Genomic DNA, 27,678 nt, shown 5'->3' on the forward strand with positions numbered 1-27,678 from the left:
TTGGACTGTGGGAGGAAACCTGAGCACCCAGAGGAAACCCACACAGACACAGGAAGAACCTGCAAACTCCATACAGACAGTCGCCCGAGGCTGGAATTGAACCCGGGTCCCTGGCGCTGTGAGGCTACAGTGCTAACCACTGTGCCATCATGCTGCTCTATTGTCCTTCCATGTGCTACTTCAGTACATCTTGGAAATGGCATAGACTGCTGTCATGCCGTGCCATAGTCAAGGGGGAGAATGTTGACAATCATCATTTATATTCCCCTGAACTGCTTTGTCCTGGATGGTGTCAAGCTTCTTAAAAGTTGTTGGAGCTACACTCACCCAGGCAAGTGGGCAGTATTCCATCACACTTCTGATTTATGACCTGTAGATAGTGGACAGGCTTTGGGGAGACAAGAGGAGGTTGATTAAACAAGGAATTCCCAGCCTCTGACCTGTTCCAGTTCAGTTTCTGATCAATGTTTATTCCCAGGATGTGGATAGTGGAAGGTTCAGCAATGGTAATATAATTGAACATAACAGGGTGATGATTAGATTTTCTCCTATTGAATCTCGTCATTGACGAGTACTTAAATGACGCGAATGTTACTTGCCAATTTTCTTCCCTAGCCTGGATTTTGTCCAGATTTTATTGAATTTGGACATTGGACTGCTTCAGTTTCTGAGGAGTTGTGAACAGTGCTGAACATTGTATAATCATCAGCGAACATCTTCATTATTGACCTTATGATGGAGGGAAGGTGATTGATGAAGGAGCCGAAGATGGTTGAGCCTAGGACACTACTCTGAGGAGCACCTGCAGAAATATCCGGGATCTGAGATGATTAACCTCCATCTTCCTGTTTGCCAGGTATGACCCCAACCAGCAGATATTTTTCATCCTGATTCCTATTGACTTCAGTTTTGCCTGAGCCTTTGATGCTACACTCATTCAAATGGGCTTTGGTATTTTAGGTAGTCATTTGCAACTTATCTCAAGAGGTTAGCTCAGTTTTTTCATGCTTGGACTAAGTTTGTAATGAGATCAGGAGTTGAGTGGCCCTGTCAAAACCCAAACTGAATTTCATTAAGGAGTTTATGACTTTGCAAGTATCATTTGGTAGCACTGTCGATGACCCCTTCCATCAGTTTGCTGATGATTGAGAGTAGATTGAAATTGACTTTGTCAGATTTGTCCTGCGTTTTGTGCACAGACCATACCCGGGCAATCTCTCACATTGTCAGGTACATAACAGTGTTATAGCTGTAATGCAATAGCACAGTTAATGGCGCAGCTTGTTCTGGAGCTGAAGTCTTCAATTCTTTCACTCAGCTCCTACTGGTTGTCTAATTGCCCATCACAATTGGATGCAGTAGGACAGTCGAGCTTAGATCTGATACGTTAGGTATGCAGTTAGTCTGGTAGAGGAAAACCTTCTGGTAGTCAAACGAGAAGAAGCTCTTGTCTTAAACAAGATGTAGTTTATTGTATGATGGTAACTCGATACAAGTTACATTTATTTGATCGGCATTGCTACTCAGAATATGAAGAACTAGACATAAGGTCTTACTGTTTTGATGTCAGAAGCTGTTCTTTCACCCAAATTCATACAACATCATCATATTGGGCAGTGCTTAGTACACTTCCCACCATTAACCCTTTCAGAACCTTACATCCTTGTATGACATTTTCCATTTTCATTCCCAAATGATCGAGCTCTAATAGTTAGATGATGTCTCTCAGTCTTAAATTCACAACCTGCAGAAATAATTTCTCTCTATCTACCCCTATTGGTTTCCCTTAATATTTTAAAAACTCAATAAACTTCTAAATTCTGGGAAATATAACCTTAGATCTTCATAACCACGCCTCATTATTTAACCCTTGAAGTCCAAGGGTCATTCTGGTAATCCTTAAAAGGCCAAGAAATCCTTCTGAAAGCCTGGAACTGCTCACAGGTATGGTCTAGCTAGGGCTTCATGCAGCCGAAGCATAGCTGGAGGCATAGCTCCAGTCTGCTAAATGTAAGGGCCAGCATTCATTAGTCTTTTTGTTTCTTTTCGGTGCCTATTCCATCAGATATTATTTACAATTGATATCCACAAATGAGAAGATTTGCCATATTGTAGATATTTTTAATCAACCTCTTCAAACATCTCTGGGATAGGCGAGGCTTGAACCCAACTTCTGAATCAAAGGTGGGGACATAACCATCTCACCACAAGAGCCTTTAACCCATCTTGTATAATTGTCTGCTAATGCATGTCTGCCTGACTTTTGTTGCTACCCATGTTTTCGTCAACCCCAATTCTTCTCTTGCAGCAGGACCCATGGGCATGTCATTCATGGAAAAGCACCACTTGTTTGATTATCAGGGGTAGGGAACTCCAGCATGAACCTGCCCACCTGCTCTCGCCGTTTAGCTAGGATGATGGTAATAAATGAGGAGATTAGATTAGATTACATTACAGTGTGGAAACAGGCCCTTCGGCCCAACAAGTCCACACTGACCCGTCGAAGCGCAACCCACCCACACCCCTACATTTACCCCTTACCTAACACTACGGGCAATTTAGCATGGCCAATTCACCTGACCTGCACATCTTTGGACTGTGGGAGGAAACCGGAGCACCCGGAGGAAACGCACGCAGACACGGGGAGAATGTGCAAACTCCACACAGTCAGTCGCCTGAGGCGGGAATTGAACCCGGGTCTCTGGTGCTGAGAGACAGCAGTGCTAACCACTGTGAAAGATCCGTGCTTTGGCCATCATTACACCAAAAGTAGATTAACCTGATATTCCAGTCTGTGGGATGTTGCTGTACTGCAGAGTTTTCCTGCCTAAGATTGTAATATTTACTCAGGAGGAAGTGTTCATAGCAAGACCGATTATACTTGGGTTGTGAAAAGAATTCATGGATATTAAAACATAAAACAAAATTGTTTTATTTTCGATGAATACGCTCACACCATCCAATACAAAACCCCAACCCCAACCACCATTATAATGCTGCCTGTAAATTGAAAAAGTCATTTCAGTTAGAAGGATGGGCTGTGGAGAAAGTGTTCACATTTTCAAGTACAGCTCCAAACACATATCTTAATGAGGTAAAGCTGCATTCACGATAACCTTCCAGCCTTTTTGTTCTTTGCACTGGTCAAGCTCAACAATGTTGCACATGACTGCATCCTCCTCAGCCCAATGCTCCTGCTTGTTCCCTATGGCTCACTCTAGTGAAGGCAGATTTGATAGCTTGCTATTATTAACGCTAGTCACTTAGTGTGGCACAGTTCTGCTTTGATTTCATCTGACGCAAATAGGTTGCTGTTCCCGTGACAACTGCGGGTTTTATTCAGTACTTAAGGAGGCTTACCGTCTCAGCTACACCATTAAGGAACACTGCCAGACAAAGGCCATGCATCTTGTCCATCTATATCAGGAATAAAGCTGACAGAGATCTTGCGAGTACATTCCAGCTGCAACTCCAAAATAACATTTAAAATACTTCTTAGTAACACCCCTTCCATATGACTAACTGATAACTTTGTACAAAAGGCATGAAATGAGAAAATGCAATTTTGCCATTGTATACTTCCTTCACATACCTTGTCATAGTTCTACCATACTTAGTTAATGTCTGGGGAAAATGTTTTCCCTGTAGACTACAAATATAGTTATGCAATACTCTAAAACATCCAGCCATATTTATATCAATTCAATTTCAGTTCAATGACCACTTCTGCCCAAGTCCCCCCAGTCATGCAGTATAGAAATATGCTTTAAGAGCGGGAACTGCATAAACAGCAATATTTGCATTGTTTGAGGACATTGTGGGATCTGGTAAGGAGCCTGTTACATTTAAAATGTTTAAAATTCAAAGAGAGACCAGACTAAATAATTCAAAGGCTCTATATGGCTTGAAAAGTTGTTTCAGTAATACCTTTGTGGTTTTTCAGTCACGTTCTGCGTGGTATCACGAGGCAAGGCGAAGAACAGGATTAGCGCCACACACTTCAGCATCCACTGAAGCTTTCACGGTTTTTGGCAGATGATGGAAAGATTCAGGAAGGCACATTTAAGTAAGGTGCTAATGATGTGGTGACAACATCTTTTATGATTCATCCTGATAGTAGTTACCATGAACTAAAACAACATAGCGCTTTGGTCGAATTAGGGAAAATGTAAAAACAAACTTAAAGAGTTGTGGTGAAGTCCATTTCCAGCACTCTGTGAGAATGTAACATTCAAAGAACAATCATAGCAAAGACTTGTAAAGTGGGAACATTTTATTCTGCCTCCTGATAGAGAAGCAGCTTATTACAAGGTTTTCATTAGGTCACTCAAACCAGTCAGGGATTGCTGAGGAACAGATTCAGGCTAACTCTTAATTGTAGAAGACAGACAAAGGCAGAAGCATGTTAGGCAGTGCTGCTGGTTATTGTGCTGTTAAAGGCAGCTGATCTACATAGGTTTTCTGCGGTGAGGGCTGAGCGAAATGCCAAAGCAGTTGAGCAGTTCTCTGCAGTGAGGTGCAACACAGTCTTGCAAACTGTGCGCAGCTCACAAGAAGCCTTGTGCCCTTACTGCAACTGAGAGTGTGAGTTGAAAGGCCTACAAGCAACATTTACTGGATGCAACAGAGCTAAAAACCCAGGACCGTTTTAGTTTAGTGAAGCTAGCAGTTGATGAAATGCTGGATTTCTGCTTGTAAGTGAGTATTGGAGTGCTGTTTAAACATTCTAGCAACACAGACCCAGGAAAAGAAGTGACCAACCAGACAGAAGCAATCATTAGATTCCTTTCCTATTCTAACATGAAATCTTGTGGTTTAATTGCTTATTTGTTCCTGGAATGTGAGCATTGCTGACTAGGTCAGCAAATATTGCCCAGCATAAATTGCCCAGATGGCAGTGAAGACTCAACCATAAAGCTGTGAATCTGGATTTGCATGTCGGCCAGACCAGATATGGATGGCAGATTTTCTTCCCTAAAGGATATTAGTCACCAGCTAGGATTTTCTAACAAGTGAAAATGGTTGCATGGGTCGCCACTAGATTTCTTTTATTCCAGATTTTTTTCTGTAATTAAAATTTCACCATCTGCCTGGGAGGGATTTGAATGTATGTCCTCAGAACATTATTCTAGTGTCCTGGATTACTACTCCGGTAACATTATCACAAGCCACCATCTTGCCTAGATCTCACATTTGGTCGACTTTAAAACTAAAAATTAGCCACATTTACAATGTATATTTGTTGGTCTGGGGACAGAGCTAAAAACAGAAATTGTAAAGATTATGGAAATTGCGCTGCATCCATGGTGAGTCCAGAAACACCCCCAACCTTAGGCTTTGGTCCTTAGTTTCTTCAAGCTGACAAGCTGCACAAAACTGACATTCAAAAGGTATCAGCAGAGACCTGTTCAAGGTAATTGTATTTAACTAACATGATTGTGCTTCTTGATGAGCCAACAATGAAGATGATGAGTCTAGCACATTGATGGGATATAGACAGACTTCCGAAAGCATTTGATAACTTCCCATACAAGTGTCACATCCACAAATATAAAACCCATGCAAGAAAGAGGAACTCTGGTAGCACAGATGTGAAGTTGATGGCGTGATAAGAAAGAGAAGATACGTAGTAGGATACTCCAGGGGCCCAGATTGGGACGATTGCATTTATGACCTATGTAATAACCTCAATTGGATGTATGGGGCACAATTTCAAAACTTGCAAGTATTGGTGAACTGTAGGGAAGGTAGTGATAAGCTTCAAGGACATATGCACAAGCAAGGGTGTCATGCTTCAAAAGATCCTGAGGTAAGATGGAGTCTGAGACCCTCAAACTCTTCGATAAAATTCCAACCACAGGGTGCTGAGACATCACTTATTTACATTTTGGGAGTAGATTTCGCCGTCAGTTCAGGTGTGAAGGGCATCGTGGAAGGCCATCCCAGATAACAAGCAGGAGGAAAAGCAGGGAGGTGGACTGAAATACATGTGTTCCAATGCAAGAAGTATAATAGGCAAGGTAGATGACCTTAGAGTTGTGCTTAGTACTGTGACAATATTGTGATTACAGAGACTGGGCTGAAAGAGGGACAGGACTAGCGGCTGAATGTTCCAGGATTTAGATGTTTCAGGTGTGATAGAAAGGGATGAGAAAGGGATGTAAAAGGGGTAGGGAGTTGCATTACAGGTAAAGGAGTATGTCAGAGCTGTACTGAGGGAGAATACATCACAGGACACATGAAGTGAGGCAATATGGGTAGAACTCAGACATAGGAAAGGTGAAATCACAATGCTGGGGTTATATAACAGGCTTCACAACAGCTAACGGGAAATAGAGAACAGAATATGCAGACAGAATTTGGAAAGATGTAAAAGCAGCTGGGTTGTTATGGTGGGTGATTTTAACTAACCCTTATATTGACTGGGACTCACATTGTGCTGGGGCTTAGATGGGTCAGAATTTGTAAGGATGATTCAGGAGGGTTTCTTGATACAGTATGTAAACAGTCCAACCAGGGAAGGGATTACACTTGACCTGATGTTTGGAACCGAGCCTGGCCAGGTGAGTGAAATTTCATTGGGGCAGCATTTCGGACAGTAGTGACCATAATACCATGAATTTTAAGGTGATCATAGATGGGGATAACAGCAGTCCTCAGATGAAGGTGTTAAACTGGGGGAAGGCAAACTGTAACAGTATTAGGCAGGAACCAGTGATGTTTGATTGGAGGCTGCTGTTTGAGGGTACATCCATATTGGACATGTGGGCATATTTCAGACAGCAATTGATAAGAGTTCAGGAATGGCACATTCCTGCAAGAATGAGTAATAGGTGTGGCAAGGTACATGAACCTTGGATATCCAGAGATATTATGACCTGGATCAAAAAGAAAAAGAAAGTATATGTAAGGTCTAGGAGGGTCGGAACTGACAAAGCCCTTGAATTATTTAAGCAAAGTAGGAGAAAACTTAAACAAGGAATTAGAAGGGTTAAAGGGGTCATGATAAAGTGTTAGCAAGCAGGATTAAAGAGAATCCCAAGGTTTTTTATACATCTATAAAAAGCAAGAGGGTAGCCAAGGAATGTGTTGGTCAAACTCGAGGACAAAGGTGAGAATCTATATGTGAAGCCAGAAGAGATAGGTGAGATCCTAAATGAATACTCCATGTCGGTATTCACCAAAAAGGAAGAATTATTGAAGGATGATCTCAGGGAAGAGTGTGTCAAATTTCTAAGCCAAGTTGCTATTAAAAATGAAGAGATGTTGCACATCATAAAACGTATTGAGATTGATAAGTCCCTAGATCCTAATGGAATCTATCCCAGAATATTGAGGGAAGCAAGAGAACAAATTGCTGGAGCATTGACAGACATCTTTGAATCCTCTTTAGCCACAGGTGAGGTCCCAAAGGTCTGGAGAAGAGCCAGTATTGTTCCATTGTTTAAGAAGAGTAGCAGGGATAATCCTGGAAATACAGGCCTGTAAGCCTTATGTTGGTGGCATGGAAATTATTAGAAAAGATTCTCAGGGACAAGATCTACATGCTTTGAGAAGCAAATTAACTTATTAGCGATCGACAGCATGGTTTTGTGCAGGGTAGGTTGTGCTTCACTAACTTGATTTAGTTTTTTGAGGAGGTGACAAAGATGATTGATGAGTGAAAAATGGGTGATGTTGATGTTGTCTACATGAACTTCAGAAAAGCCTTTGACAAGGTCCCTCATGGTAAACTGGTACAAAAGGTGAAGTCAGATGGCATCAGGGGTGAGCTGGCAAAATGGGTACAGAACTGGCTTAGCTATAGGAGACAGAGGGTAGAAGTGGAAGGATGCTTTTCGGAATGGAGGGCTGTGACTAGTGATGTTCCACAGGGATCAGTGCTGGGACTTCTGCTGTTCATGGTCTACATAAATGATTTGGAGGACAACGTGGCTGGTCTAATTAGTAAGTTTGCGGATGATACAAAGATTGGTGGAGTTGCGGACAGTGAGGAGGATTGTCAGGATACAGCAGGATATAGATCAATTGGAGGCATGGGCAGAAAATGGCAGGTCGAGTTCAATCTGGAAAAATGTGAGGTGATGCGTTTTGGAAGGTCAAGTATAGGTGGAAATTATACAGTGAATGGCAGATGCATAGGAGTATTGATATGCAGAAGGATCTGGGTGTGCAGGTCCACAGATTCCTGAAGGGGGCAGCGCAGGTAGGTAAGGTAGTAAAAAAGGCCTATGGCATGCTTGCCTTCATTGGAAGGGACATTGAGTATAAGGATAGGCAAGTTACGCTGCAACTTTATAGAACTTTAGTTATTTGGAATATTACATACAATTCTGGTCACCACACTACCAGAAGGATGTGATTGCTTTGGAGAGGGTACAGAAAAGGTTTACCAGGATGTCATCTGGTATGGGGGATGTTAGCTATGAAGAAAGGTTGGATAGACTGGGTTTGTTTTCATTAGAACGCAGGAGGTTGAGGGACGACCTGATAGAAACTTATAAGATTGTGAATGGCATGGATAGAGTGGAAAATATCAGGCTTTTTTCCCAGGGTGGAGGGGTGAACACAGGTTCAAGGTGTGGAGGGCGAGGATATTTAAAAGAAATGTGCAAGGCAAGGTTTTCACTAAAGGGTGGTGAGTGAGTTGAATGTGTAGCCAGAGGAGGTGGTGGAAGCAGATATAATTGCAGCATTCAAGAAACACCTGGACGAACACATGAATGTGAAGGAAATAGAGAGATACGGATCCTGTAAGTGAAGAAATTTTAGTATGGAAGGGCAAAATGTGTTGGCACAGGCTTGGAGGTCCAAACGGCCTGTTCCTGTGCAGCTTTGTTCTTTGTTCTTAAAACAATATGAGACGGTGATTACAGCTTTGAGATTTTCTCTTAGGTTTTGCTGACATACTGACTGTACGACCCAACAGAACAAGGGTCCAGCCACAGAGGGCAAATGAACGTCAAAGGCTCTGTGAATAAAATCGACATCCCTGGTGGGAAGGGAAAAACCTTTTATTAAAATTGGTGCAGAATCAAAATGCTGAGAAAGTGAAAAATTCGAGAAATACTAACAGCTGCTATCGAATATCACAGTCGCGAGTGGGCATCACAGGACACCACTGCAGTAAGCGAAATCAAAGGCCACAAAAGTAATTTAAAATGAGGTCACAGACCCTGGACACTTTAAAATCCCTAGGTGTAGGCCTGAGGTAGAAGTAAGAGTCTGTGGAGTATGGAAGATTGCCTCAGAATCAGTTTAATCCTCAGAACCCCAGACCTGGAAAACTCTGCTGCAACTCCACACTTGCACTAAATTTTTAATATGATTACCTGAATAAGTGATGTGAATTAATTATACTGCCATTATTGGCCTGCAGCATATAGAGGCAGTTCAGATCTATGACCAGTGTTGGCATAAATGAGTAAAAATACTTCCTGCAGTTTGATTACATTAAATGAACTTAATTTACTGGAATAAGAATGCATTTTTTCATACTTTTGTTGTATCTGTAGCTGCTCCATAAGTATTCACGTCACGTAGTGAGCAGAGGGTGACCAGTCAGCATTTAACAAGCTGCACACTGCGTGAGACCTGCAATTATGTAACATCTTAATGCCAATATTTTTCTGCAGTAGCGGTAGGCAAACTCCAATCTGATTTGAAAACAAATCCATTGTCATCAATACCCCTTGACTCATTGGTAAACGAATGACTACTGATACCAATGTAGACACTGAGCAGCAAGTCATCAATCATTCTATAAGGAAACAACTCACACAAACTCACCACAGAAGCAGGGTTCTGCTCAGTTGTACGTACAGGTAATGGATATAAAGATTTACATGGTTTCAACATCTGCTGTGTGCTAACAAACAAGCAACAGCATGAAATATGACAGAGGCTATCACCCTTTACCATAACAACTAAAAGTAACATCACATCCAGCAGCATAAGCTAAAATTATGCTCCCCATTCTCCTGATTAGCAGAACATGGAATTCCCAGCAACACCAAAAGCCTTTATTGGCATTCTGTCTCCACAACCACCGAAGGCTGGATCAAAGTTTGAAGTTGATTCACTGTTTTATAATAAAAAAGAGTCCAATTTAGGCAGCTGTAAACAAAATGCATTTTTTTCCACATTCATAAACAGCTTTGTGGTCTGCACATTAAGGAAAACATGCTTTTCATCCAATATTACCATCTCATTATGTATATAGGGCATGCTCTGGATATATACCACATCATACATTTCATTCACCTCATCAATACCAGATACGATGGGAGTGACTATACTTTATCTGTTATGGCTTGTACACCTAACAGGTACTGAGGACAATGTTTTTGTCCCCACTTTACACCGTGTGCAAATTGGAGTACTGAGCTCACATTGTCCTTCCATTCACCACCATTTGATCCAGGATCGAGGGAACAGGGGCTGGAGGGTCAGGGTCTCTGTCTGAAACAAGTTTCAACCTCTTTAAAATAAATGAATCAGGGCATTGTGACTTAGTTAGGATTCCAATGCCATTTTCCTGCAATTTGGAAGAAATCAAGAGAGAAAAGTAAGCAGGAATGTATTACAATCATAATCACTACGAAAATATACTTAATGAGCTGGCAGGTTCCCTGGATACAATGACATGCATTCCAGGTTATTTAAAGAAGTGACTGCTCAGATAATGAATGCATTAATTATAATATTCTAAAATTTCTGACATTCTGGATATGTTCTCGCAGATTAGAAAACCCAAATTTAATATCTCTGTTCAAAAAATGAGACAGATAGGAAGAACATTTATCATTAGGAAAATGCTGAAATCCATTTTTAAGAAAGTACATTTAGAAAACCATAATACAATACAATTTTATGAAATACAACTTGTTTCAGCTAAGTTTCATAAACTTAATAGAGCTATTTGAAGATATAATAAGCAGGGTGAATAAAGAGATACCAATAGTTGTAGAATATTTTATTTCCAAATTGCATTTGATAGTTTATTGCACAAGATAATTTTGTTGAAGGTAATACACAGCATTAGGTAGCCAATCCTCTACTCACGCTAACAGGAGGAAATGACAGCGGGATAAACTAAACATTTCCAGCATTGCAAGCTGTAACAAGTGCTAACAGGGCTCAGCACCAGAGTCTCAACTATTTATGATCTATTGCAATGACTTGGATGAAGGGGCTATCATTGTTGCCAAATTTAATAATAATTCAAAGATGGGTGGGAAAACAAATTGTGAAAATGTCACAAAAAGGTTTACAAAGAGGTATAGATAGGTTAAGCGTGTGGGCAAGAATTTAGCAGATGGAAAAGAATATGGGAAATTTTTTGGTTGTTCAGTTTGGCATATTGTATTAAGGTAATAGTTCTGGAAGGGGTAATGTTGGAAACTGCATTAAACTTGCCCCAATCTGATGATGTCACACAGCCACGGGTAGAGAATCAGTCAGACTCGCTCTATATCTCACTGGGGTCAGCTATGTCACCCCGGCTCCAATTAGTTTTAATGATAATAGCTGAAAAATCGACGTTTCAGGCAAAAGTCCGTAATCAGGAGGGAATTCCTGATGAAGGGCATTTGCCCAAAACATTGATTTTTCTGCTCCTTGGATGCTGCCTGACCTACTGTGCTTTTCCAGCACAACTCTAATCTTGACTCTAATCTCCAGCAACTGCAGTACCCACTGCTGCTCTACTTAGAAGGGTCTTGTTGTGACACAGTGGTAGTGTCTCTGCCCCTAGACCAGAGACGCTTGGATTTAAGTCCCATCTGTGCCAACGGCAATGAATAACATCTCTAAACTAATTAGAAAAATAGGTTGAATAAAATAATCTTAACTCATCATTGTGACAAATGCTATTATGCAATATCCTGTTGTTAAGACAAATGCCTTTTCTTGTTCAGATTCACTAGTGGTTTATCCTCTACAGCTGCTAAATGAACAGGCTGTTTGACATGGTCAAGAAAGAAGGATTGCTAACAGCAGTCTAATCTCAATCACAAATTAGCAGTGTTTGGTACTGCAACACACAAAAATTTGAAACACAGAAAAATCTTACAAATACAGAGAAGCTGCAGTGACAACTGCTCTGAGTGTCCTTGTTCAGGAATCACAGGAAGATAGCATTGAGGTACAGCTAGTAATTAGCAAGGCAAATGGGATATTTATTCCAAAGAGAATGAAGCCTCACTACATCTCTACAGGGCATTGGTGTGACTGCACTTAAAATATGTGCATACTTGGCCTCTGATATACTTGCACTGGAAAGTTCAGAGAAGGTGCATTAGGATGATTCATGAGCTGATGGAGTGGTCTTGTGGAAAAATATTGAGCAGGTTAGACCTACACACATTGAAGTTTAGAAAAAATGGAGGGTCATCTTATTGTAACATGCATTGGTCCAGATAATCTGAGGAGTGGCAACCACAGACAGATTGCTCCTTACTTTATGTCAACATTTCTAGCTGAGAATTCTGAGCACAATTTCTTCAGAAATTCACAGTGTACCTGAAATCAAGCAGTTCCCTCCCATTGCAGGATAGTCAGGGGAAGTCAAACCACACACTGTTGCAGCAGCCAGTTGCCATGTTCCAAGGTTTAAATATCCAACAGCATTGATTTGATTTGATTTAGTGTCACGTGTATTTTGTTAAGAAATATAGTTAAAAGTGTTTATAGTGCTGCCATTCTCTGTCGCCATCTAAAAACACAGAAAATTAAATCAAGACATAAAAAATAAAGGCAGAAAAATTAAGAAATAAAGAAAGCGTGTTCACCTTTAGAGTTCTTCTTGTTAAGTGCTCTGCCATGGGTCTGGTGACCAGGTACAAGACCCCTTTGCCACATTGCCACTGCTGCTGGAACAAAAGTTGCCACTCTTCAGTGCCATCTCGCCTCCACTGATACCCCTCACCATGATGAGTGCTCACTGGACCTCGCCAACACAGACACTACTGATAATGCCAGCAGCCCAAACCCAACTACACTACTGCCATGTGTCTGCTTTGCCAGTCAACTTGACATCTGTTCTGAAAGGGTAAATGTGTAAGGTAGGTGTAGGGTTAGGGTGGCAATTGGTTAAGGGCTTAGAGTGCCAAGTATGGAGTTGCAGGGTGCCAGACGGATAGGATGCCATTTGGGTAGCAATGCCAAGAAACCGATAGAGCGCGTAGTGCATGTCAGGATCGGGGAGAGGGTGTATTGGGAGAGCTGTGTGAAAGGGGCTTGTCAGAACCAATAGTGGAGTCTTATTAGGTCAGGTGTGGGGGTGGGGTGATGTCAAGTCGAGTGATGGTGGCTATCAATATGTCAGGTCCAGTGGAAGATATGTCTGGGCAAGCTGAGGGGAGGGATTTGTTGAGGCCAATGCAGGTTGTGGGCACTGTAGTGGGGGTAAATTGTGGGTGAGCGGGATGGCAGGATCAAGGTGGGATGTCAGGTCATCTGGTGAGAGACAGGAAAAACAGGACCAGCTGGAGGCTTAAGTAAGTGGCAAGGTGGGGTGGTATTACATCCATTGGCTGAGGGGATGTGGGTTGGGAGGGGAACCTGGCTGAGGGTGAGTGGTTGTCAGAGGTCTGAAGTATATAAGGTGCCAAGAAGTGTAGTTAATGCTGAGGGCTTTGTGGTAAGTTGGGGAGAGATCCTAACAGTTACCCGAGAGTTATACAATGTTTTAATATTCTGAGGGGGCTTAACAGGGTAGATGCTAAGAAGATGTTTCTCCTTGTAAGAACATCCAGAACTGGAGGCACTATCTAAAGTAAGATAGAATCTTTTAAGATGGTATTGAAGGGGAATTTTCCACTCTGAGTAGTAAATCTTTGGAATTCTCTTCTTTTCGGGATTCATTAGTGAGTTGACAAGCACTTTGTGCCCATAGACGTGACTCCAATGTGGTATTTGTTTCCCGGTAACCAGGGTCAAAGATGTTTCAGAACAGCTACAGGGCATTCTGGAAGAGGAGGGAGAATATCTGCAGCTTGTGGTCCTCATTGGAATCAATGACTTGGAAAGAAAGAGAAACGAGGTCCTAAAGAAGACCTTACAGTGCGAGGTAGGAAATTGAAAAGCAGGTTTGCAGAAGTATTAATATTTAAATGGCTTTCATTGTCACATTGCAGAGAATCTAGGAATAGAAGGATGGAGCAGATGAATGGTGGCTTGAGAGATGATGTGGGAGAGAGGGTTTTAGATTCCTGAGGTGGTGAATGGTTTCTGGGGGAAGTGGGATCTTTTTACATTGGACAAGTTACATCTGAACATGAACAAGATCAACATCCTCAGAGGGAGGAAGAAGGCGTTTGGTATGCTTTCCTTTATTAGTCAGAGTATTGAGTACAGGGGTCAGGAGGTTACATTACAGCTGTCCAGGACATTGGTTAGGCCACTGTTGGAATATTGCGTGTAATTCTGGTCTCCTTCCTATCGAAGGATGTTGTGAAACTTGAAAGGGCTCAGAAAAGATTTACCAGGATGTTGCCAGGGTTGGAGGATTTGAGCTATAGGGAGAGGTTGAATAGGCTAGGGCAGTTCTCCCTGGAGTGTCGGAGGCTGTGGGGTGACATTATAGAGGTTTATAAAATCATGAGGGGCATAGATAGAATAATTAGGCAAGGTCTTTTCCCTGGGATGGGGGAGTCGGAAACTAGAGGACATAGGTTTAGGGTGAGAGGGGAAAGAGGGTGGTGCGTGTGTGGAATGGGCTGCCAGAGGAAGTGGTGGAAGCTGGTACAATTGCAACATTTAAAAGGCATCTGGATGAGTATATGAATAGGAAGAGTTTGGAGGATATGGGCTGGGTGTTGGCAGGTGGGACTAGATTGGGTTGGGATGTCTGGTCGGCATGGATGAGTTAGACCGAAGGGTCTGTTTCCGCGCTGGTACATCTCTATGACTCTAAGTCGTTCAGAGGGGACAGAAACCAAGGTGGAATTAAAATTTAGTTATAATTAGAATTGAATCTGTATGACAGAGGAAGTATAGGCTAGAATAAGAACAAAATGAGTTCAGTAAGGCTAAATGGAATATATTTCAATACAAACAGCCAAGGAATAAGATAGGTGAGCTGAAGACACAGATAGTTATGTGAGAGTAAGATATCATTGCTCTGATGGTTGAAAGGTGGGAAAGGTGGAGAAGAGTGAGTGGTTGCAATATTGATCAAGCAAGGAATTACAGCACTGAGGTGGGGTGATATTTTGAAGGATCATCAAATGAGGCCATAGGAGTAGAAGTAAAACCCACAAAAGGAGCAGGTCAGTTATGGACTAGGCCAGATCATTCAAAACATTCCTAAGCAGGCAGCCCAGACCATTACTTTGTAACTTGTTTTGGTAAGCATACAGTGAAAATTGCCCAGAGTAAGTTAGCTAGGTTGACTACCAGGATTTAAAACAGACAAAAATTTATTCACAAAATTAAACAATCAAACACAAAGAATTGAATAAAGATTCCCTACAGAACTCAATCTATTCAAACTCTTCTGTATATACACAGCAGTCCCAACACACAAATCCCTCAATCATAGAGTAAACTGAAACAGAGGCTTACTGGATGAAATTAGAAGGGCAGAAGGAGAGAGAGTTTAGCAGCTTTTCTTCACATAGTCCACTGCTGAACTGCCTCAAACTTCACTTTAACTTTCAGAACTGACCACTCCCCTTTCATTATACAGGTTGCTTCTAAAACATGATCACTTTAGCCTGAAGTCTCATCTGTTAAATATAAACAAAAGGCCTCTCAAAATCCTTTTTCATCTCTGTACCAAACTAGTCACCTCGGAGCCGGGAGCTGTTTATGACCCCTCTGAATAAACCAAGGACACAGTCTCCTTGTCAAAAAAAGGACCAGCTTTGTAGCAAAACACACTGTTGCGTGTGTGCTATAGACTTCCAAACATTCAGAGAGAGATAGAAAATCAAATGTGTAATCAAGTTTCAGAGAAATATAAGAATAATGAGACAGCAGTAGTGTGGAATTTACTACCCAAATATTAATGGAGACAGGCTGAGTGCAAGAAAGGCAGCAAAATTCTTAAATTGTATCTAGGAGAATTTCTTTAGGCAGAAAATAGAAAGCCCAATGAGTGAGGGGACAGTTCAGGACCTAATATTCAGAAATAAGTCTGGGCAGGTGGAAAGTGTTTCAGTAGGGGAACATTTTGGAGATAGCGAGCATAACTCAGATAGATTTAACATGGTTATGGAAATGGATAAGGATGGGTCAGTGGTAACAGCTCTAAAATAGGGACAGGCTAATTTTATTAAGGTAAGAAGCAATTTGGCCCAAGTGGAATGGGAGCAGCTCCTTGCAGAGAAAACTGCGCCAAAGCAGTGGGAGGCATTGAAGGAGGAAATAGAAGGCACACGAGGCAAGTAATGGGACATTGGCTGGTCAGTTGTTGTGCCAACATCAATCAGAATGTGAGAATGGAGATCCTGCAGGATCTCCATGGTAACACACTCCGAAGCAATTGCCTGGGAAATTAAATTTACCTCTGAGCAATTCCTCTTCACCTGAAATCCTGTCCATAACAATCGGAGTCTTCAGATTGTTCTGATGGTAGTAAGTAAGATAATTGCTCAGGAATGGTTAGATTATTAAGTAGGCACTCTCACTCTTGAGTAACTATTATACTGACCCCATTCTTGCCTCACACGTACCTGACTATAACTTGCCCAAACCCTGATCTGACACACCCTCACTGCGACCTGACACTTGCACCTCCACTTCCCAATTAGAAAGCCCCCCTCTCTCAGGACCAGACAATCCCAAGCCCTTGACTGGGATCCAACACAATTCCTGGGACTACGAAGTCCAAGCTGCAAGCCCATACAACCGCCGGAGCCCATAAAACTACTACAGCCTACTCTGCACCCTGCCATCAGAACTGGTCTAACCTGATACCCCTGCTGCCAGACTGGATCACTTATTCCCCTCCTCCTGTGGGATCAGACTCAAACCGATCCTTCTCACTGCCACAACACCCCAGACCTGACACACCCTTTCCCTACTCCCTATTTGGCCTAATTTCTCCACCTCATCCCAAGGTACCCTGTATACCCTTGCTACCTTCCACCCTGGTGTCCTACCCAGCTGCTACCCTATCCCACCGCAGATGGCACTCTGCCCAGATGGCACTCTATCTTGCCGCTACTCGGATCTTACTTACCTGGCACCCTATTTACCTGGTTCCCTAGTTACGTGGCCCTTTATCCACCTGACACTTTCCTTCTCTGATATTTTGAAATGAAACGGTGAACTATTTGATCACGCAAAGTGTAGTGGAAACCTGAAACATTAAAGGATGTGTGCACCGGGGATGGCAGTTTCATGACTGAGAGTGACAGATTTAGGTGACTTAAGGGAAAGAAAGGCAAGTTAATGGAATGGTGGCAATAATCAGCCATGATACAACTAAATGATTCATTCCTGTTCCTTGCAAATGGTTCTTTCCCTCACCAAATTGCTCGCTTCATTCCCAGATCATCACTCAAAGCAGTCCATCAGCTGACCCATCATTTACATAAATGCCACCTCACCTTGTCCCATCCATCGAATGAGTTCTCCATAAACAGCACCATCGGAAGAAAGGATGTCACCATCTAATGAAATGAACCAAGGTGAAAGAAAGAATTAAGGTGGTAATGAGCCTGGAATTTACAAGGTTTTTGTGACTGAATGTCTCTAGAAACCAAGGTTTGAGAGGGCAAACCGTAGCTCGGTATCATGGTGGGTAACTGGGTGAGAGGATGGCAGAGTGATACCATTGAATCACTCCTATTGTATCATTGTCACTCCATGAGTCTGTAACTGGGAGACCAGACTGTAGCCCATATATCTGATGCCATTGTAAGACTGGGGGTCATATTAACTTTAGAGACAGTGGAACTCAGATCCTGATTATAGAATTTTAGAATCCCGACAGTGTGGAAACAGGCTCATCAGCCCACCAAGTCCACACTGACCCTCTGAAGAGTAACCTACCCAGACTCATTCCCCTGCTCTATTACTCTACATTTGCCCCTGACTAATGCTCCTAACCTACACATCCCTGAACACTATGGTCAATTTAGCATGGCCAATTCACCTAACCTGCAGACCTTTGGATTGTGGGAGGAAACTGGAGCACTCCGAGGAAACCCACGCAGACATGGGGAGAATGTGCAAAGATACAGACAGTCGCCTGAGGCTGGTATCGAACCCAGGTTCCTGATGCTGCGAGGCAGCAGTGCTAACCACTGAGCCACCATGCCACTCCACAGTGATTAGAATCACCTCAATCAGAGTTATAAATGCTGGTGCAACATTGAGTCATAGAAGGATACAGCACAAAAACAGGCCCTTCGGCCCAAATTGGCAGGCCCTTCATTGATAGCCTCTTATGCAGATGGCTTAGCCACAGGGTTGATCACATGCTCCATGTTAGACTGCAGAGCAATGAATCTTGCACAAGAATGACTCTCATATGTATACATACATGCTGTGGTAAGACTTAGACATTTCAATGCTTCAAGCAATTACTTGAGATCTTTGTTTTAAAGCTGGCCTATTGGTGTCTGCATCCCTGTCTCCCTCATTAGAGCTAGCACTCGAGATTTCCCACTGGCCAGAGATCAGCTGCTATGTCTTTTCCACAACTGCCAGTTCCTGTTAACCACTGCTGGCTATAATTCAGCCTGTGAGGATCTCGCTAATTCACTCTGCATTCCATCCACGATATTGATTCCTTCAGGAATTACTAAGGGAAGATGAAATGAGTGGGTTTGGGGGGGTGTGGGGGGGATTTCTTCACCACGTTGCTTGCCCTCCCCATTTTGTGGGGCAACTTCAAACTGTGGCAGGGTCCTGATAAAAAGTAAAGATAAAGGGAATGTTGCTCAAAACGTAAGGGGGAGATTATCCAGCAGCAGCATGAGTTGCAGTACCAGTTCACCAATTTGCTGTACTTGCAATTGATCTAAGAGAAATAGCAAGAGAAAGAAATAAACATCTTGCTGGTCTTTTTCCTCCTGCTTTTTTACCTCCAAGGCACATCCAGGTTCCCCTCGTACTATTTTCAAGTTTCCTGTTTTCATGATGAGTGAGAAAGTGTTCATACAGAGACTGAATTCCACCATCCCCCCCATTCCCCCCCCCCCCCCAACCACCCCCCATTTTATCCTTTCCCTTATGTTATGAGATAATTTGTCCTGTAGGAAAAGGAGCAGTGAGGGTATCATTTCTGTAAAGGTATATGGAGTAGTTGTGCATACACAGGGAAATCAGAGAAAGAATGATTCCCATTTATGTCCACCTTCCACAACTTCATTTCATCTCAGAATACTTTATACCCAAGGTGGAGTTTAAAACTTGCTGCTGTAAGATGGGAAACATGATAATCAGGTTGCATCAAGCTCCCATAAACAATGCAATGAATAGCCAGGCCATCAGTTTAAGGAGGTGAAAGTGAGGACTGCAGATGCTGGAGATTAGAGTCGACAGTGCGGTGCTGGAAAAGCACAACAGAGTCAGGCAGCATCCGGGAAGTAGGAAAATCAATGTTTCGGGCAAAAACCCTTCATCAGGAAAGTGTTTGCCTGGAATAAATGTTGTTCATGATTCTACAAACAGTACTTGGATTCTATTTCATTCACTCAATGGCGGTTTGTGTCGTCACAGGTTTTGTGCCTCAGGATTCAGTTCATTGGAGAGATGGCTATCCTTGTCTCTTCTCGTAGTGTATGACCGATAATGGTTTTCCCTTCCCTCAGACTGACTGCTGAGGGAAGCAGCAAAGGCAAAGGCTATCTTATTGAATTCATCTTAACTGAGGGACCTACAACAGTTGAGTACTTGATTAAACTGAGAAGAAAAGTTGGTATAGAATTCCGTAATGATTGGGGAAGCATGAGATTTGAGAAATGGAAATGTTTGGACAATATAGTTCAGAGTGAGATCCTACATGTAAAAGCAGTGACCCAATCGAAAAACAGAAGGGTATTGCCATGCCCTGTGTTGTTCAGGTAACGTTACTGATTTTTTTCTGGCACCACATGCACATTCACGAATAATGTTTCTGGTGTTGGCATTCTCGACATCTGCTATGCTACGTTTCTGACATTCACAGGGGAGAGGAACTTTTTCAGCTCCATCCACAACTTAGCCACTGTATCACTGAAACTAGAAGCTCTCACAGGAGATACTGCACATAGAAAGTTTCAAGAAATGTGCCAGGTACTTTTCAAATTAAGTAAGTACGGTGCTTTGGCTGGTGAAAGCTTTCTTTAACATAGGCACTGAGCCTGCTAAAAAAATCCCACGCTCCAAAAGTAACATGCAGACAAATCAACAATTATTAACCCGGAGGCAACTCGCCCATGAGGTCTAAGTGAGGTGCAGCCATCAAAATCAGTCTGGCCTGCAGTGAGTGAAGACAGGCCCATACCCACCTCAGGCTACCCAACTTGCATCACGAGGAAAAATTATCCCCCAGTATTCATATCTATGCAGTAACTTCTGCTACTGAGAAGTCTGAGCAACACTATCAGTAACCCATGATGAAATTTGTCCATTTTTTTTGTGTTCTTTGACAGTGGTTATGACAAGATGATCCAATGGGTTTAGTTTTGCACTATAATGACAGCAGCATAAAAATAAACACAAACCCCCAAGTTTAAGAGGAGCGCTTCCAGTGTGCTGGTAGTGGGATCTAGACAGAGATGCAACAGTAAGGGAACAAGACTGGCTGTCAAATCTGAAGGAATGCCTTTGAACAAAGGAGGTGGCCTCTCCGCCGCTGTCAGTCTATTTGGCCTGAAATGCTTCGGGTTGCCTCTGAATGCAGCTGCAGTTCATTGTGTCAGGCACACGCAAGGCCTGCCCTCTGGAACCTGCAGCCTTTTGTTATGCAGATACAGCAGTCAACACAGCCTTCGCTTTTTTTTTCAGTCAGGAGGAAAGAGAGAGAAGGGGAAGAGACGTTGTACTCAGCTGACCAACCCCGCTCCAACGTCACATACTAAATGAGACAAAACAAGGGAACAGCTTAGATACTGAATGCACACCGCTGTTGCTTTTGTGTTCTCAAGAACCTAGCTGCCCATTTCCGAGAGCAGGTGCTCAGTTAAAACTGCTCACCCCGGACAGCACAGCAATGGCTCTTGGGCTGTAAGTCCACTGGTGATTACCTGGTAAAGCAGCTTCCTCTTAGAAGACAAACTCGTTTTATCCCTCTTTACCGTAACTGCTGTTTCCTCGGCATTGCATCTGGCTGAAGGGACTCGAAAGAGAGATAGAGGGAGACAGAGTGGGACACTCCAGGCGCTGAGGGGAAACTGTCTTTGTGCCGACACTTCCGACTGAACGCAGAGGTGGAACGGTTCAGCAACTGGACAGCTCCCTGTGCAGCGCGGCTTTGAGAGCGTTCCAGTCTGTGTATGTGTTCGCGTGTATGTTTGTGTGTGAGCTGAACAGCTCCACACAACGCTCTGGTCCATCCTCAGTGTATCTCCCTCCAGAAGACCAGCTCCCAGATCATGGCCAGCGTGCAGCAAGGGGAAAAGCAGCTCTTCGAAAAGTTCTGGAAGGGGACCTTCAAGGCGGTGGCCACCCCCCGCCCAGAGAGCATCATTGTCGCCAGCATCACAGCCCGGAAGACTCTGAGCAAGTAAGTGTGCATTTTCTTTTCTGTTTCTGAGGAGAAAGGTCAGAATGTCGCAGGCCACGAGTGCATTGGTAGGCTGTTGTAGATTTAATTGGCCATCTGCTATGGTAAAGGGCTAGCCTATGTATTGAAACTGCTCATTCTCGTCAGCTATTGGAAACGCCTGTTGTTATCTTCATAAATCCGGATCCCTTTTCCATTGTACCTTTTGTCGGAAGCTCAGACTAGGGAAGCAATGACACTAGTGGGTGTTGATGAAAAACGTTAGCAAAGAGAGTGGTAGATCTTATCAAAGATCTAAACAAAGGTTTTTTTTTTAAATGGTCAAGTCTACTTCACTATTTCGAGTTAAGGGGTAATTTTTTTAGGAGAATAAAGTTCATTATTGATTCCTCTTAGACTTAATATAATTTTTAATCCCTAAAAGCTGTACTACCGTGAAGTCTTTGGGCTAAGTAAGAGCCTTTTTTGATAGCCACATGGGTCAGATTGTGTATTCTTGAAGCTGGAGTTTAACATTATTTTGATGAAATCACATTGAAGGAAGTCTGACAAGAACATGTGGCAAGTATTATCCCTTAACTGGAGTTCATCAAAAAGGTTTGAGAGTTGAACATCTTGCTGAATGGCAAAAAATAAGAAACTACATTTCAACTCGTTATATATTCATGACCGCTTTCATGTTGCAATTGAGATCAATTAGACAGTGGAAAGGTGGTACTCTAAAAGAGCTGGGATTCATCGGTGTGTTTAAACTATTGTATCACACCAGGCTAACCAGCTGTGATGTACCAAGCTGTTTACAACGTGTCTCCAGTGACAACAACATATAACCATTCATTTCAAATCAAACAACACAGTATGAAGTAACAGCAGACACAGTCAAGTGCACCTCTTTTATAAAAAAATGGGAAAGGCATAAAAACCTATAATGCATGAGTGAGAAGGAACAAAATTTGCCTCCACTTTCATTTCAGCTGGGATCGCAATATTAGCTGACTCTCAGATTTGAGACAGCGCTGATTACTGGCTGGTTTCATTCTCTTCTCCCATTCTACACCAAGGGCAATAGGAAAAGCTCACCATATCTGCTTTTAAAAGTAATACTATAAAATGTGTTCACTTTGTCTATTGTTTGAATTGTTTTATAGGGAATATTCAGAACATAAAACAGACACTTTTCTGATTCAGTTTGCAATAAACAGTAAAAAGTACTCATTAGAGAAATGATTACAGTGAGAAATCGATCTGTGTTAATATTCTGAGACATATTGAAGTTTGTTCAGCAATTTTTAACAGTCATCTGGTTCAGTACATCTCTGGATTAACATTTCTAATTAATCAATGTAATGTCCAACACATAGAATATTCCTCATGACACACCCATTATTATTAGAAATCTGTGAGAGCAATTAAAACATGGGAAATGCTAAATCAATATTAATAAGGATGCATACAGTGAATGCTGTATGTTGATCTTTCTTTTGTAGCACTGTGCAATCAATACATTGGTTTGTGTGTATGTGTGTCGCACTCCTGTTCGTTGTGTTGCTATGTCACTGGAAGTTCATTTGAATCTGCCTGCAGACTCCCTGCAGCACTCAGTTTGGCAATTAGTGCTGGCTCTCCGACCCCCCACTTATATCTCTGACTTAACAGTGACACTGTATTCAGTACTGCTACAGCTGTCGGGTCTCTTCTGCCATTGTATCTACAAGCTGTTTCCTACCAGCCTGGGTTCATTAAAAATTCAGCTTATTTTGCGAGAGGAGGCTTGGGCATACAGCAGATGGTTTGCAGACTGATGCTAAGCCTGGCTTTTCTCCTCATTCTCGACAGATGCTGTGTAACTTTGATTTGAAGGAAAGTTTCAAACATTTTTTTCTCTCTAATGAGAGGGGGACTGTGATGGAGCTCAGGTATTGGGGAGCAGATCAGAGTCGACACTACATAGTCATTACACAAAAATGAAAGGGAATTACCAGTCGCTTTCCTATTGCAGGAACACAATGTCCTCAAACATGTATTGCACTCTGGTTAATTGATGAATTTTAAAATCATGTTCGCTGCCGAAATCTGCACATTTGTTATTCTCTGACCGGCTGCCAAGTTGGTAGCATTTGGCACCTTGCTGAGGCATTCATGAACAGCAGTTATTACTAACACCCTCATCCCTGCTATGCAGTGACTAAGAAGTGACAGATAGGACAAACTGTTTTTGTGAGATATTGTATACGTGTATGTCTTTGATATAAAGACAAATGGAGCAGTGCTCAGAAGCTGATTCCTATTTTTGGGCTATATGTTTGGTTGATGCCACATTCTAAGAGCTGAATTAGGGGCAGAAGGATTGTATAGGTTGGCTTTGCCCCAGAACATTTTCAACCGCAGTCTTAACTTTGGAGTTGCCAGCTCTGGAACAAAAAATTGTCATTTTGGCCAACAGATTTTTTTTGCACATTCTCTGCTGGGTTCAGGCTAGGGTGACACCACACACTGTGAGTAATGAGGGTGTGTCAATTGGCAGGGGATGGTCATGTGCTATCATTTGTGCTGTTTGCACATCTTGCATATCGACAAAGCCAAACTCAGAAAATGACTTAAACAATATAAGACAGCACAGGAACAGTCCCCTCAGCTCAACAATCCTCACTGATCTCTGATCCTTATTTGGACTGATTATTGATTGCCTTTGCACAGTATCCATCCCGGTGTTCACCTCCCATTCATGTGTCTATCAAGACACGCCTTAAACATTACTGATGTGCCTGTTCCTACCACCTCCACTGGCAGTGCATTCCAGGCACTCTGTGTGAGAAATCTTTGAACCTGTGAGTGAAATGATTCAGTAACACTTCGCTCCACATACTCATACCTGATATGATAACAGTGGATGCTAGAGTACAAGAACAGAGCATGCTTGTTTGAAATTTTTCTCTCCTGCTATTTCTCAAGCTGACCTCCTTTAAATGGGTAGTGCATGAATTAAATGGGTGAGAAGAGCAATTTCTAACACGCTTAGTAAGTCTCCATTCATTCTCATCCCACAAAAATATTTTAGACCCACCTTTTATTTTGGGGTGAAAATTATATCCTCATACTTAATCCTGGCAAAGCACCTAATAGCTTCAAAAACACCAAACTGACTTACACATGCCAATCTGAGTAAATGGAAAATGCTGTCTATATTTATTGGCTTTTCAATTTATATTAAATATGAATATAGATTACATCATATTCTAATTCAAAACAATTTACAATTCATACAGCGGAACTTGCATTTAAAAGATGTTCTATCTGTTCTGCCCATCTATTAATTTTCATTTCAGCTTCAGGGCACCATGTAGTATAAACAGAAGGTAAGAAGTTTTGAGTCATCGAGTCGTACAGCTGGAAATAGACCTTTCAATCCAATCAGTACATGACGACCATGTTCCCAAACTAAACTGGTCCCACCTGCTTGTGCTTGGCCCATATCCCTCCAAATCTTTCTGATTCGTGTACTTTGACAAAAGTCTTTTAAATGTTGTAACTGTCCCTGCATCCACCACCTCCTCTGATAGTTCATTCCACACACTAACCACTCTCTGTGTAAAAAGGTTGCCCCTCATGTCCTTTCTAAATCTTTCTCATCTCACTTGAAAAATATGACACCTAGTTTTAAACTCCCCCACCCAAGGGAAAAGACCTTTTCTCTTCACCTTATCTCTGTCCCTCATGATTTTATAGACCTCTATAAGGTTGCCCCTTAACCTCCTAGGCTTCAGTGAAAAGAGTCCCAGACTATTTTTATATCTCAAAACATCTGTTCCCAGCAACATCCTGATAAATCTTGTCTGAACCCTCTCCAGTTTAATAATATCCTTCCTATAACAGGGCAACTAGGACTGCATATAGTACTCCAGAACAGGCCTTACTAATGCCGTGTATACCCTCAACATGATGCCCCAGTTCCAATACTTAAAGTTGTGAGCAATGAAGTCAAGCATGGTAAAAGCCTTCTTAACTACCTTGTCTACCTCTGATGCAAATTTCAAAGAATTATGTACCTGAACACTACCCAGGGCCCTACCATTAACTGTATAAGTCCTGCCCTTGTTTGTTTTATCAAAATGCAACATATACCCAACTTAAACTCCACGTGCCACTTCTCAGCCCATTGACCCAATTCTTCAAGATCTACTGTAACCTTAGATAACCTTCTTCACTGTCCACTATACCACCAATTTTGATGTCATCTGCAACCACTGTCGCCTGTATTCTCGTCCAAATCATGTATTTAAATGACAAACAAAAAGTAGACCCAGTACCAATCCCTGTGGAACACCATTGGTCACAGGCCTCCAGTCCAAAAAATAACCTCCACCACCATCCTCTGTCTCCTACTACAAAGCCAATTTTTTATCTTGGCATGCTCACCCTGAATCCCATGTGATATAACTTTACTAATTAGTCTATCATGCGGAACCTTATCAAAGGCTTTACTAAAGTCCAAGTAAACAACATCTGCTGCTCTTCCATTGTCAATCATTTTGGTTACTTCCTGAAAAAAAACTCAAACAAGTTTGGGAGAAGTAATTTCTCTAACACAAAGCGGTGCTATCACTAGTCATTCCTTGCCTTTCGAAATGCATGTAAATTGTATCTTTCAGAATCACCTCCAACAACTTATATTTAACAGCCTACTTGTGGCATTAATCATAACTCACTCAGAATTTCTTCAGGACACCTATTTTGGCAGGTGGCAATCCTATATTTCCTCAATATGCATCAACTTTAATGCTTATGTGTTCAAATATCAGAGAAGCATCTGCCTAACTATAGCAACAAAAAACATGGAGACGCATAAACCAGTCACTTAGGTTGTGAAATTTTCAGTCTTCCTTTAACTGTTTTGCTTCCATTGATAACCCAAGAAAGTACATGATTAATATAGGGCAACAGTGAGAAGAGATCGGGATTACATTAATTTGTGTTATCATAACCTAGTTATGTGTATGTCATCAATGATCTGTTTATCATATCACATAGAGTCATAGAGTCATATAACATGGAAGCAGACCCGGTGGTCAAACCAGTCCTTGCCAACCGTAATCTCAAAGTAAACTAGTCCCACTCCTACCTGCATTTGGTCCATATCTCTCCAAACATTTCTTACATATCTTTTGACAGAGAAACAGAGTTAACATTATGACGTTTGCAGATCACAGAACCGCTTCTTTCAGATCCCTGTCATTCCATCTAGTTCCCAGAGTTCAAACTAAACACATTTTTAGCGTCAAGATGCTGGTGCTTCATCACGTGGATTTGAAGCAGTTCTCCATGTGGCTCGTAATGTGTTACACTGTTACTCAGCATTTAACTGCACTGTAGCAACAAATGTCTAGCTCTGAATGTACATTCACATACTAACTGCTTCTGATTTCTTTATGTATGATACAATAATGCACTGCCACTCATTCACAAATTTTGGACAGTAGCATTTGGGACATCCATTTCCAGAGTCCTCGATCTTGAGGAATGTCGCCCTGGTTTGGTGGACCCTCCCAAAATAAGCCACTGAGGGGCTCTTGAGATGTGATACTCCTTTTAATTCCATTAAATACTACCTAGGTGTTTAATTTATTCAAGGTATGTGGATATTGTTGGCAAGAACATCATTTGCTGTCCTTTCCCTTGTTGTCCTTGAACTGAATCGCTTGCTATATCATTTTAGGGTAGTTAAGAGTCAACCATATTATTATGGTTCTGGAATTACATGTAGGCCAGACAAAGTAAGGATGGCAAATTTCCTTCCCATCAATGAATCAGATTCAGAGTTTCAAAGCAAGGTAGATAACAAGTACAGCAATGAAACAGACCATTTTGCCCACACAGTTTGTAATGGCCTTTTATCATTTACATGAGTAACTGACCCTAATTTGCCACATTTGATCCTGAAAGTTGATCTTTGCGAACCAGATTTTTTTATAAAATAACAATCGACAATGGTTACACAGTTGTCATTAGCCTCACCT

At 42.0% G+C, this 27,678-nt stretch overlaps 1 protein-coding gene and 1 long non-coding RNA gene across 2 annotated transcripts in view; one reads left to right on the top strand and one right to left on the bottom strand.

Moving 5' to 3' along the window:
- Positions 1–3,796: 3,796 nt before the first annotated feature.
- On the bottom strand, positions 3,797–21,305 carry LOC148145401 (uncharacterized). Its single transcript, XR_015761273.1, has 3 exons — positions 21,186–21,305; positions 17,559–17,621; positions 3,797–10,081 (listed from the first exon to the last, which is right to left on the bottom strand). It is a non-coding gene; the product is annotated as an uncharacterized LOC148145401 (long non-coding RNA).
- Positions 21,036–27,678, top strand: part of srrm4 (serine/arginine repetitive matrix 4) — a 393,712-nt gene continuing 387,069 nt past the window's right edge. The window contains exon 1 of the mRNA XM_043715886.2: positions 21,036–21,664. Coding sequence (XP_043571821.2) covers positions 21,534–21,664 — 131 coding nt within the window. The 5' untranslated portion in view covers positions 21,036–21,533. The remainder of the gene's footprint in view (positions 21,665–27,678) is intronic.

Source organism: Chiloscyllium plagiosum, unplaced genomic scaffold (assembly GCF_037043375.1).
Source record: "Chiloscyllium plagiosum isolate Xiang-an unplaced genomic scaffold, Cpla_swu_hap1 HiC_scaffold_24, whole genome shotgun sequence".
Classification (NCBI taxonomy): Eukaryota; Metazoa; Chordata; class Chondrichthyes; order Orectolobiformes; family Hemiscylliidae; genus Chiloscyllium; species Chiloscyllium plagiosum.